This window comes from Lactuca virosa, chromosome 4 (assembly GCF_052849685.1).
Source record: "Lactuca virosa cultivar CGN04683 chromosome 4, Lactuca_virosa_CGN04683_v6, whole genome shotgun sequence".
In the NCBI taxonomy this organism is placed as follows: domain Eukaryota; kingdom Viridiplantae; phylum Streptophyta; class Magnoliopsida; order Asterales; family Asteraceae; genus Lactuca; species Lactuca virosa.
Window position 1 is genome coordinate 523,916,114 of NC_136429.1, and position 12,860 is coordinate 523,928,973.

General features: G+C 31.8%; 3 protein-coding genes across 11 annotated transcripts; 1 reads left to right on the forward strand and 2 right to left on the reverse strand.

Annotated features, from left to right (window-relative positions):
* The first annotated feature begins 478 nt into the window (after positions 1-478).
* Positions 479-4,348, forward strand: DEG9 (DegP protease 9). The gene is made up of 9 exons (XM_079046635.1): positions 479-1,178; positions 1,375-1,574; positions 1,660-1,840; positions 1,920-2,111; positions 2,628-2,860; positions 2,938-3,039; positions 3,135-3,185; positions 3,285-3,389; positions 4,106-4,348. Exons 1-9 carry the CDS (start codon positions 629-631, stop codon positions 4,199-4,201), a joined length of 1,710 nt encoding a protein of 569 aa, XP_078902761.1. The 5' UTR covers positions 479-628; the 3' UTR covers positions 4,202-4,348.
* Positions 4,349-5,808: 1,460 nt separating this feature from the next.
* Positions 5,809-6,420, reverse strand: LOC145107124 (protein CANDIDATE G-PROTEIN COUPLED RECEPTOR 7-like). Its single transcript, XM_079043989.1, has one exon. It carries the CDS (start codon positions 6,418-6,420, stop codon positions 5,809-5,811), a length of 612 nt encoding a protein of 203 aa, XP_078900115.1.
* Positions 6,421-8,141: 1,721 nt separating this feature from the next.
* Positions 8,142-11,492, reverse strand: LOC145109473 (uncharacterized). 9 transcript variants are annotated; one of them, XR_013709028.1, is made up of 6 exons: positions 11,088-11,492; positions 10,716-10,827; positions 10,479-10,593; positions 10,152-10,245; positions 9,559-9,652; positions 8,142-8,323 (listed from the first exon to the last, which is right to left on the reverse strand). XR_013709028.1 is itself a non-coding variant. In XM_079046637.1 (6 exons), exons 2-6 carry the CDS (start codon positions 10,797-10,799, stop codon positions 8,292-8,294), a joined length of 357 nt encoding a protein of 118 aa, XP_078902763.1. In that variant the 5' UTR covers positions 10,800-10,827; positions 11,088-11,492; the 3' UTR covers positions 8,142-8,291. The 9 variants fall into 9 exon arrangements, 2 of the variants coding, with proteins under 2 accessions (XP_078902763.1, XP_078902762.1); XM_079046637.1 differs by having other exon boundaries at positions 10,152-10,192; positions 10,479-10,584; XM_079046636.1 differs by lacking the exon at positions 8,142-8,323 and adding an exon at positions 8,419-8,867 and having other exon boundaries at positions 10,152-10,192; positions 10,479-10,584.
* Between the last annotated feature and the right edge of the window lie 1,368 nt (positions 11,493-12,860).

Sequence of the window (12,860 nt, forward strand, 5' to 3'; positions counted from 1 at the left end):
TATTCGATAATCATCATGAAAATAAAATTCGTGAGAGTGTGCACAAAAATGATATAAGACCGTTCTCGTCAAAATTCAAAATATAATGAAACTAAAAGTCAAACAACTTCATCAAAGGGATTGTAGCCTTGCAATATGAAGTGTCGGTGGAAAGATGTTCATCAGCCAAAGGTTTGAAGGTTTAAGTATCGTTGGAAATTGAAAAAGATGTTTAGGAGTAGTACAGAGACGTATATGTTTGCCGTTATAAAAAAAAATCGAACTAACTTCAAACTAGTTCGGTACCAAATCAAACGTAGACCATATATTATTTTAGTTTAAAAATTATAAACCTAAAATGCTATAACTTATAAGTTATAGCTCTCAAAACTGATCCAAACCCGGTTCCGAACTGGACATAAAGGGTTGGATCAAACCTGTTGGGCTCGTTACGTGGGCTGTTAAGATTCTAACCCAATTAATAAATCTAGAGCTTACGTTACGTATGAAGCCCAAACCCATTCCGTCATCTCTTCGTCTTGTCCCCGCCGGAAATTATCAAAATCCAATCCTTCTCCGCCATTCCCAGACCTCTACAGGCGCCGGTATGTTACGTATTCGCCATTGATCGGAAAATCAAACGCTAAGTATGGATAAACCAGTGAGAAAACGTGGACGGAAACCTAAAAATGCAGTGGAGGCAGAAGCAAACCCTAACTCAAACACCGCCGCTGCGGAAGAGGTGGTAGCTTCCTTAAACGCTGCTGCTGATGCTACCACATCCGACCGCCGTGGTTCCAAACGTCGTAGGAAGACTGGAAAAGAAAAAGCTGATGACGTCGCCATTGTTGTGTCTCCTGAACGAAGAGCGTCTAGGCATAGCGATCACAACGGAGATTGCGACATCGTTGCGACTGTTGCGGACGGTCCTCCGCGGTGGGAGAGCGTCGGGAAGGTTGTTCCGTCGATGGATGCGGTGGTTAAGGTGTTTTGCGTTCATACAGAGCCGAATTTCTCGTTGCCATGGCAACGGAAGAGGCAGTATAGTTCCAGTAGTAGCGGATTTATCATCGGAGGAAGGAGAGTTTTGACAAATGCGCATTCTGTAGAGCATCATACTCAGGTCAAAGTTAAGAAACGTGGCTCCGATACCAAGTATTTGGCCACCGTGCTTGCCATCGGAACTGAATGCGATATAGGTCGGTGCATATTTTATTCATTGATGCGTAATCTTTGATTATTATTTTGCTATTATAAATAGAAACATGGCACAAACCATCAATTTTATATTTGAAATGTAGCTATCACTTCACTTATCATCAGCCATGAAGTTTATTTTAACCTTATCTATTTGCATAGTTTGTCTTAAACTAAAAAATTTTACATGGTTTGCAGCAATGTTGACTGTGAACGATGATGAATTCTGGGAAGGAATTTCACCATTGGAGTTCGGAGATTTGCCTGCATTACAAGATGCTGTGACTGTTGTTGGCTATCCTATTGGAGGAGACACAATCTCTGTTACCAGTGGTGTAGTCTCTCGCATAGAGATATTATCTTATGTTCATGGATCAACAGAACTTCTAGGGTTGCAAGTAGAAATCTTGATACACACTCTCCCTTCATTTTTCATTTATCATTGCTCCCTATTGTTTATGTGATTATTTGATTATTTTGCAGATTGATGCTGCAATAAACTCTGGGAATTCTGGTGGCCCTGCCTTTAATGACAAAGGAGAATGTGTTGGTATTGCATTTCAGTCTCTTAAACATGAAGATGCAGAGAACATTGGTTATGTCATACCAACCCCAGTTATCATGCATTTTATTCAAGACTATGAGAAGAATGGTGAATACACAGGTGATTCCCATCACTTTCACCTACTTATTTCATCTTGTTTTTTCATGAACTTAGAGTTTTTGAATCTTGAATTGATTAGGGTTTCCAATTCTTGGAGTTGAGTGGCAAAAGATGGAGAATCCAGATCTAAGGATGTCAATGGGAATGGGTAATGAACATAAAGGTGTGCGAATCAAAAGAATTGAACCTACAGCTCCAGAATCTAATGTCTTGAATCCTTCTGATATAATCCTTAGCTTTGATGGGGTTAATGTTGCTAATGATGGAACAGGTATGTTTGTCTTCTCTATGCAAAAGACGTGAATGCCCTCATCATCCTTTATCATGATTAATAGCCTTTGAAAACTTTTCCAGTTTAAATATTTTTTCACTGTTTGCTGGTTTATGACTTTCTGCTACAGGCTGCACATGTGGTACAACTATTAATATTTTTGTTATTATTCCGAACAAAACTACAAGATTTATTTTTGTAAGATAAAGATTCTACACTATCACTGTTTATGTTTTATTTTAACCATTATAAGGTTTTGTTAATGTGCATTCTGATTTTGTGGAAATACTTTCAAAATACTTACACTTTTGGTCCCTATGTTATATCATTTTTCCAGTATGGTCCAAAAAAGATTATTTTTGCACATTTCGTCCTTATTTACCGTTTTCCAACGCTTTCAGTCCCTGAGTTACACTTAGATCACAAACAAACGTGTAAAGCCCATGTAAAAATGACCATTTTACCCCTCCCTTTTTTATAAACACTTACTCAGCTTTCCATTTTGATTGTTTTCAGTTCCCTTCAGGCATGGAGAACGTATTGGTTTCAGTTACCTTGTTTCACAAAAATATACAGGCGATAAAGCTCTTGTTAAAATACTCAGAAAATCAAAGATACATGAATTCAACATAAAACTTGCAACTCACAAGAGACTTATACCTGCACACATTGGAGGCCAACCCCCTTCCTATTACATCATTGCAGGATTTGTCTTCACTGCTGTATCTGTCCCATATTTGCGCTCTGAGGTGTGTGCTTTTATTTATTTATTTATTTTTTAATTTCTTTCATAATATTTAAAAAAAAAATAACTTTTGGGATTCAGTATGGAAAAGATTATGATTTTGATGCTCCGGTGAAACTACTGGACAAACATCTTCATGCCATGGCACAATCTATTGATGAGCAACTTGTTGTAGTTTCCCAGGTTTGTTTTTTTTTTTAATAATTTATTTATTTATAATATTTCATTCTCCCGTTGATCATATCAAATATTAAAGTTGTTTTTTTTTTCTGTTTCAGGTGCTTGTGGCTGATATCAATATTGGGTATGAAGAAATAGTAAATACTCAGGTAAACAGAAAAAAACAACCAAGGAATAATTACAAATGATTATAATCATAATTTTCATATATTGTTATTGTCTTTCTCACTGTTTGTTTTTTTATGTAGGTTGTTGCTTTTAACAACAAGCCAGTGAGGAATCTGAAGAGCTTGGCAGATATGGTGGAAAGTTGTAATGAAGAATTCCTCAAGTTTGACCTCGAATATGATCAGGTTAGTGGGGATGCCTTGGATTACAGGGACTAAAACTGTAACTGATGTAAATTATAAGTTACAGGGATCGAAACTGTAATTATTGAAATTAAAAACTATAGGGAACAATATGTGGTTATTGAAAATTTGAAATTAAATACTGTAGGGGCCAAAACTGTAATTAGTACAAATTCAAAACTACAGGGACTAAAACTATAATTATCTTAAATTAACAACTACAGGGACCAAAACTGTAACTAATGCAAATTATAAACTACAGTCTACATAGACCGAAACCGTGATTATTGAAATTAAAAACTACAGAGCCCAAATCTGTAGTTATTGAAATTAAAAACTATAGGGACCAAAACTGTAATTAATACATATTAAAAACAATAGAGTCTACATGTATAATTATTTTAAATTAAAAACTACAGGGACTAAACATGGAATTATTCTATTAATACTGAGGCCATGAAGTTCAATAAAAAATAAATTGTATGAAAGAAGCAAAACCAATAAGCAAACATGCATATTGTTTGGTAGTGTTTGAGTGCTTCCTTATTAGGGGAGTCTTTGTCTTTGTCTTTACTCTTTACTAATTGTATATACTTGCCTACTTGGTAATGTTTGAATGCTGATTTGGCATTTGTATTGCCATGTCATCATTGCTAGATGCCACGTAAGAAAAAAATGCAGACAATATTACTAAAGCATTATTTATGACTTTTGTGTAGATTGTGGTGTTACGGACGAAGATGGCAAAGGAGGCAACTCGAGACATTCTGTTAACACACTGTATACCTTCAGCTATTTCCAATGATCTAACTTAGACCCTTTTACTTTCAACATATAACATGTTTGACCCTTGTCTTACATAAATTCGTAAAAAGCTTTGACTTTGATTATGTAATGCGGCTGCTCTTACCATGGTGTTTTGTGCTTTTAACTTTTATAAAAAGTGAATTTTATGAGTAAAATTTTTTTGACTTTGTTGTTTGATTTCCCAAATTGAAAAACAGGCATGTTAAGAAATGTAAATCTATTGATATAAGTGATACGTGGTTACTATTTAGTGATATTGATATTTAAGAGAATTCATGTTTGTGGTAGAAAGAAAATTGTTAGACCAACTATGAAGGCAGCTTCAAAAATCAAAACCAGATTAATCATATAATCACTTTAAATAAAATGAGATTTACCATATAATATCAAACCCTTTTTACCACAACTAAAGGTTTTATTTTTGTAAACCAAAAACCATAAAGAAGCCTCGCCAAATTTGCTATCAATTAGGCTTTGTTTGCCTGACTAGACTAGAGATGATAAACTTGCTGAAAACTAAAGAGCTAACTGCTTGATAATAATTTATTATGGGTAGAAATTTACTACCAGGTTAAAATGAATATAAAAAGAGTTCAATATCATAAAATGAGTATGCAACAAGTTTCAATAAGCTAAAGCAAAAATCTTATAAACTATATTTTTTATGGGTTGTGCTATAACTCCTCCTAACCAAATTTAACTTCCCTAAACTCAGTCTAATCAGTTTTTTGACATATGATTTGACATCATTAGATTATATAATAATAATAATAATAAGATAAAAATATAAAAAAAAAGAATTAAAAACCGATTTTAAATAGCCGTTCGAATTTATAATGTTGTTCGAAATTTATAATAATAATATTAAAATATAAAATAAAAAATAATTAAAAACCGATTTTTTATAGCCGTTCGAATTTTACAACGTCGTCTGAGTTTATAATGTCGTTGGAATTATAAAATTTTGTTCGAAATTTATAGTAATAATAATAATAATAATATAAATTAAAAAGGAATAAAAAACAATAAAAAAACAAAATAGGAAAATAACAAAAGACAAAAAATCAAATCAGGGTAAAGTTGAAGAGGGAGGAGGAATATTTACGGAGAACATTTGTTTATTGTAAAAAAAAAAATCAAATGGTACTTTCAATATAAATTGTTATATTAAATTCAAAAAGAAAAAAAAAAGCAATTCTGAAAATTAAACCCCATTCATTAAACTCAACCTACAATACTAACTTTATTCCCATTCAGCCACATCATCATTTTTGGCTCATTAAACCCTTCATGAAACCACCGGCCTAAATACATCCAAATTAGTATATTGGTCTCATTCACTATTAAAATCTAATGCAATTATATCAAAGGATAATTTTAATGATTAAAAAAAGGGCATATACTTTAAAAGAAACATATATATTTGTTCAAAAATGAGTTCTAATCGCTTTAAAAGGAACAGAACAATAAGAAAGGAAAGAAAAACCTACACTTACCAAAATATAAATTGCAAAATAGTGAAAATACAAAAGCTCAAACGCCCAGTTCCTTCGCAGCGCACGTCTCATCAACTTCCTTCACAGCGCACGCCTTATCAAGTTGAACAAAGTATTCACTATTCAGGATTCTCTGCTGGCCTGAACATGAAGAACATCACAATATACAACACAAGAGTGATTATTTCCTCCGCCGCATTAGACTCCCAGTGGTAACTGTAACATATAGTGTTCAAATCTCCCAATATTTGATTAATGAACAAGCATACGCCAACCACAACAGAAAAACAAGAACATAGAGCAAACTTCTCCCAATAATTCCTAGTAGCCTTTTCAGTCTCATAAGTGTCGCACACCACGCAAAGCGATAAACATATGGGCATGATTTTAACAACGTATAACACACTCTCTACTACCACCAGTAACGCCCCAAATTTCGAAAACAGAAGGTGACTTTGGCAGCGGGTTACCCCTGTCACTTTAGAAAGTATAGTAGCCAAACCCTCAAGTGGGATCACAATCATTAAAACTATCTTTGACTTCGGCTTCAAGAAAGCCAATCCATCCAAGATCACAAGGATCACAGTGTACAAAAAAGCAGGGGTGAGAAACTGACATATGTAAAATAAGATATCCCATTCATATGAACGAGTACCTGTAACCTTCACAGATTCTTGGACCTCCGCTGCACAGATCAAGTTCATCTCTTTCACAGCAAGCAATACAACCATTAAAAAATGAACCATGTGAAAAGATTTATGGTTCAAACAGCATACAATGATCCATAACCATAGAAAACACCCATAAATGATTGAGAAAGTGTAGTAAAGACCGGGGAGCTTTGTTATCCCGGCTGATAAATAATAGCTGTTTACCCGCGTCAAGCGACGGGTGCGGATAATTTCTTTCGGTAGATAGTTTCTTCTCGGGACGAAAGTCATTTGGACCATATATTTAACAAAAAGAGGTTCAGGGCAAAATCCAAAAATCTGGGAAAACATAGGGACCATTTATGTAATTTTGTCTGGATTTTCAATAACAACTTTGTGTTTTCAATTATCAGATTATAATAATTAAAAATAGACAAACTTAAAAGAGTTTACATGTAATTACAAATGGTTGACTGTACAATATTAATGCGTAACATTTCTTTATACACGACATTTTGGATATAAATTTTATCATCGTTGAACATATATACCTAAATTCCAAATTTTTTGTCCCTAAGCTATATTGATTGTTATCGTAAAACTAATAAATTGTTTTCTTTGAAGATTAAATGGAAACATATCATCTTTAGACAGATATAGAAGAATCCATGAAAAAAAATACATGGGCAATAGTTTCTTTTACATATAGGGTGTCATGTTTCATAAAACCAAGATCACCAATAAAAGTAACTCACCCATTGGTATCTAACATCCAAATAAAATGCATCCCATGCCTAAATATAACACCAATCCAGTTTAAACTAAATGTTGTTGATTCACTAAAAATATAAAGAAACTTTAATAAGATTTTTTTTATATTAAATGGAAACTTTACTTAAAATATGAACTAATGCAAATAACAATCGTAAATCTTAATTTGTTTCCCTTTTTAATTAAAAATTTTATTATATGATGACACTCGCTCAAACTTTTTTCTTTCAAGTGCATACCCTACATTGTATTTTTAATTAATAACTTTTATTATATCACGACACTCACTCAGACTTTTTTTTGGCTTTCTAATGCATACCCTAAATTGTTTTCCTAATTTTTTTAAAAGATTTCATAAATCAACTCACAATCATAAAATTTGAAATTTGAAAAACAAATATTAATAAAATTTCGCTTCTAAATGTAAATTCAAATACAAACACTAAATCAACACAAAATTTAGTTTTTGTGTATGTAATCTATCACAAACTACAATATGTTTTTATTACATAAATATAAAACTATCACCAATATAGGAATGAATAGGATGCATTTTTATATCTAATTTTAAAGACAAAAGCATAAATAATGACAATGAAATATCAAGGGATAACTCCAAATTTCTCATCTAAAAATAATTAACTATTAGGATGTTAAAATTGGTAATCTTGATATAAATAAACCCGCAAATATGATAAACGAACATAACAGTTTTCTGTTGATAATGCAAAATTCCAACACTTAACAGATTCCTTTATTAAAAGTAAAATGTTACACTCGACTTGTATTTTCAAAATATAATGCTTTCACACAGTAAAATGCAAAGTGTAGGGTGTGGGTTTGCTTAATACGTCGTAATCATGAAAACAATCATTTTTTAAGAAGTTCAAAGTAGGTTGCTATAATATGAAGTAGGACGCTATAATTGAAACTTTATCAACTAAGAACCTCTTTCGAAAGAAAAAAAAAAAAAAAAAACTTCTAATAGTTATGCAGAAACAAAAGGCCATAAAAGAAAACACATCAATGAATGTTGCAAGTGGAATTAAGCATAACATAGCTTAGATTTATTCTCTTAAAAAAATCAAAAACAAAACTACATTGACTCTTAACTTTAACTCCACAACTTTAGTAGCAATCTTTTTAGGATCTTCTGGGGCACAAGCATCAACTCCAAAACTTTAGCAACACCAAAATAGTCTCCAACAGATTCCTACAGTAAAGACATCTAATTATTCTAGGTTTAAATATTAAAAAAAAATATTATAGCTAATTTAAGAAGAAAATCTTAATTTACGATGATAACACAACTGCTCAAATCTATTAAAAAACACATCCAAATACTCCACTGACGACCAATAATAATGAACCTGAAGTTAAAACATGTAATAAAAAGATACAACCAATTACAATGACCATTCCCCTGGCCCAAAACAAAAATGAATGGATAAAAGAGATTTAAGGGTAAAATCGTCCAATAGCAATATAATTCCCCAAAGGATACCATTCATATTGTAAGACAACTTACAATAGAAGATCATAATGATCAACGTCACATTCTCCAACACAAAACAAAGAATGAGGGATAACAAAGATCTTAAGGGCAATTTCATCCAAAATGAGTGATAATTATCCCTAGGGTACCAAACAAATCAATATTCCTGCTCCAGCAAGACACCAAAGTGCATAAGTTGATAAAAAACTTCAACACTAATAGCCCATAACAAAAAAAGGGAGTTTCTTCTGCATATTTTGACCTATTAAGAAAAACCAAAAGCCTAGAGATAAAAGTTGATTACTATTTAGGAATTGTGTACAATAAAAAAAGAGCTGACATCAATTGAACCAAAAAAAGAACATGCAAATATCAGATATTTTGTACAGTTAATAGGAAACACTTAACCGGAAACATAATATGAAAGGCATTAACTTGACTTTCTTGTTATATATTCCTAGTTGACCACATTCTAGATCCAAACCATAGACTCATGATTCATGTCAACTGTTATTGTATCAAAAATATTATTCAACAAACCATGTTGTCGTCAAAAAAACTTATGTTGCCGTCATAAATTTGAAGAATATGCATTTTGTCAAAGACTTAAGTCACTGTAAGAAAACCAGTTGCACCTTATACTTATGTTGCTGTTAAAAAATCAATTACGCTCATGATTTTCCTATATGAACCATTTTAAATAGTACATCAAGCAAAAAAACAACCGGTGCAAACATCTAGTTAAAATACAAAAAAAAAATGTTGTATGGCCGATTTGAACCGCGAAACAGATTAAGTATAAATAGGAAAAACATAATTATAAACCAAGATGGGAATAAGTACAAAAAAATTCTAATAATATCTACAAATTTGTTAATAAATTGGTAGAAGAGCAGATCATTACATAAACATGCACAAACAAAGGGGCACTTGAGATATAGATCCGAAATTACCAATATTTCTTTGAGTGAATGACAGAAATAGGGCCTTATCCAAGAAACCATGTTGCTTAGCTTGTCCTTTGCTTTCTCTTGCTCCAGTTTTGCACTTGCCAACAAAACCGATAAGAATTACATCATTTATACCTCTACCCCAATATTAATACACAATAAGAAGAACAAATACATAAAACAAATAAACTAAGAAATAAGAGATGATATAGATTTTGTTTTATTATTATTTGAACCAGAAAATAGTATGCAAAAAGCTTTTCTGTCCATGGTTATAAACAAATTTTCTCTATCAATGGTTTCAAACAAAAACATCACAATTAGACAACCAAATTCCAGATGTGTATAACAACCAAATTTTGAAGTACCAGTGAAGCTTTCGTACTCTAAAAAGGTTAAGTGATAAACCTGATCAAAGTTGAAAGTTCCACTGTGATACCCTCATAACCAGCCGGACCAATTTTATGACCAGCCTTTATGCTCAATTGATCAATATTTCAAAAAAAACAAACATACAGTTCATGATTGGTCCAATTTCAATATACCAAGATCAACTACTGTAAGCTATAATATTTAGTATTTGGTGTTGGTTATACCTTCAATATGAATGTTGTTAATTCCACATCTTGACAGATTCCTAAAATCAAGATCCAATGCACCTCAACAGTACGCATAAAAGCTAACCAGCAACTCCATTTTTACATGAGAAAATGATGTATTAAATAAAAAACTGTGAAATTGAAGCCTTGGCAAATAACTTCTGAACAGGGCTTCGTATTTAGCTAACTTTGACCTCTAGATATAATCTTATTGAAAATTTTGAAGACTACCATTCTGTTTATCAAAAACTCTAAACTTCATAAACAACAAACATAAATTGAAATTAAAAAAAACATTGTTATCTAACTTTTATTTATATTTACTTGAACGCGAGAGGAAGATCTGGTCATAGGTGAGTCGGCTGCAGAGTTTCCTGACCAGGTAAAGAGATCTGCCAACGAAGTTTCCTTGAGACATTTCATCCAACACCTGGGTTTACTTGTGATGTTTGTGATGCCAGAAAGTAGAAAACACAAAAAGAAATGCACAAGGTAGGAAAGAAGATTAGATTTTAATGCTTTTTGGGGGAAAACATGAAATCAACTCCAAAAAAACCTTACCTGCTCATTGATGCCTTTCTTAGTGGAGGTCTGATCATCATCTTCATTTGGTTTTACAGTCCAAATAAGGCCCTTGATTTTCATTTCCACGAATCATGGGTAGCAGCCATTTCTGACAAAAAAAAAAGCATTTTGATAATTAAATATTTGGAAGAAATATAAAGAGGGTAATCAGAAACACCTATGTGAAACTGAAACACATCCATTGTTTTATACATTTTGTAGCATTATGAAATGCATTTCCAACTGCAATAACTCTTCAAGCTTTAGCTAAAAGGATAAAAATGCATCAACGGAAAAACAAAAAGAAAGGGCACCTGAGAGAGATAGAGAGAGACAAATAACAACAGAAAAAACAAAAAGAAATTACACCTGAGAGAGATAGAGAGAGACAACGAAAGATCGTGGTGTGGTTCGTCTTCAGAATATATGTGTAAGGGCAGAGACTATGTGGAGACGGTTGGGGTTTCTTGTCATAATAGAAGGTAGAAGAGGGGCGAGAGAGGGGGTGGCGATGGCAGTGGCTAGATAGGGTTTCAAAAGTTGGATCTTCATTAGACACATGTGCGATTGGGGGTTTGACAAGAGAAACAGAGGTAAAGAAACGTAGAGTAGCAGAGCGTCGATCAGCCAGGTTAAAAGGAAGAGCATTTGAGTGAGCGAGGGTGGTGATACCAGAGGTCCACCGGAAACTGAAGCGAGTTAGAAGAGAGGCGATAGAGGGGGTGGGTTTGACGGTATCAGTTGTTGTGTCGATGAGGGCTAGGGTTTAGTGTTTCCAACATGTAGCGATACAGGTACACGCTTTCACTTTAAGCTTAATAAGATTGTAAATTATGTTGTAACAGATATATCTCTTAAATTTCAAGAAACAGGCAATATGTTTAATAAGATAGTAAAGATATATATATATATATATATATATATATATATATATATATATATATATATATATATATATATATAAGGTTGAGATCGGTTGAGAACTCATATTTTCCCGAGAACCCGAGAACTAAAAGTGGAGCGTTGGATCAAAAGTAATTCATTAAGGACATGATCATCATCTTACCAATCTCATTTAATGTTTAATTTTTTGTGTTATTTAATATATTAATATAAATGTCTAAAAATTTACATCATAAATCAAATTTTCAGATTTTTTTAAATATAGTATTTTTTGTTTTTTTCTTTAAAATGCAGATTTTTTAATTTTTTTATAGGAAACATGAATTTTTGAAAAAAAATTGAATTTTTTTTTTTTAAAAAAACTGCAATTTTTTCAAAAAACTACAATTTTTTTTTAAAAAAAACTGCATTTTTTTTTCCAAAAAAAAAACTGCAATTTTTCGTGCATTTGTAAATAAAAAAACTACACTTTTTTCAAAAAAAAACTGCAAGTTTTTAAAAGAAAGTTATATTTTTGTTAAAAAAAACTGCAATTTTAAAAAAAAATGCATTTTTTTTAAAAAAAAAAGTAAATTTTCAGATGCATATATGCATATTTTTTCAAATTCATATATGTATATTTCTTATAGTATAATATTCGTAAGTAAATCACAAAAAATCTCATTTTTATTAATTAATCTATAAACATAATAGTATAAGTATTTTATTTGATACAAAATAAAATATAAAAAATAAAAAATGCTAGAAATTTCAAAGCGTTTTCATGTCTTCGTGTCAATATTTACTTATTTTCTTCAATTTATCATTTTTCACCTCTTCAATATTCACCACAATTTCTTCCAAATCTACAAGAAAATTAAAAAAAATGAGTGATGCAAAAACAATAACAAAAATACATATGTGATTTTCATGTACACGTGAATCACATATGATTTACATGTGAATCGCATGTGAATCAAATGTGATTTACGTGTGAATCACATGTGATTCATATGTGAATTACATGTGAATCACGTGTAAATGTGATTTGCATTTGAATCATATATGACCAACTTGTGATTTACATGTGAATTACAGGTTATTCATATGTGATTTACATGTGAATCACGTGTAATTGTGATTTACATGTGATTCATATGTGAATAATATGTAATTTATGGATCAAGACATCAAGTATCCAGGCAAGTTTTGATTTAGAAAAAATAGACCAAACCTAAATACCTTGATTATAGCCATATA

Coding starts and splice junctions, on each gene's coding strand:
- LOC145109473 (XM_079046636.1), bottom strand. CDS start 10,799: ATGAAAATCAAGGGCCTTATTTGGACTGTAAAACCAAATGAAGATGAT. Junction 10,193..10,478: donor GATCTTCCTCTCGCGTTCAA/GTAAATATAAAT, acceptor TCTTGATTTTAG/GAATCTGTCAAGATGTGGAA. Junction 8,868..9,558: donor ATTCACTCAAAGAAATATTG/GTAATTTCGGAT, acceptor TTTTCTTAATAG/GTCAAAATATGCAGAAGAAA.
- DEG9 (XM_079046635.1), top strand. CDS start 629: ATGGATAAACCAGTGAGAAAACGTGGACGGAAACCTAAAAATGCAGTG. Junction 1,841..1,919: donor GAAGAATGGTGAATACACAG/GTGATTCCCATC, acceptor TGAATTGATTAG/GGTTTCCAATTCTTGGAGTT. Junction 3,186..3,284: donor AAGAAATAGTAAATACTCAG/GTAAACAGAAAA, acceptor TTTTTTATGTAG/GTTGTTGCTTTTAACAACAA.
- LOC145107124 (XM_079043989.1), bottom strand. CDS start 6,420: ATGGTTGTATTGCTTGCTGTGAAAGAGATGAACTTGATCTGTGCAGCG.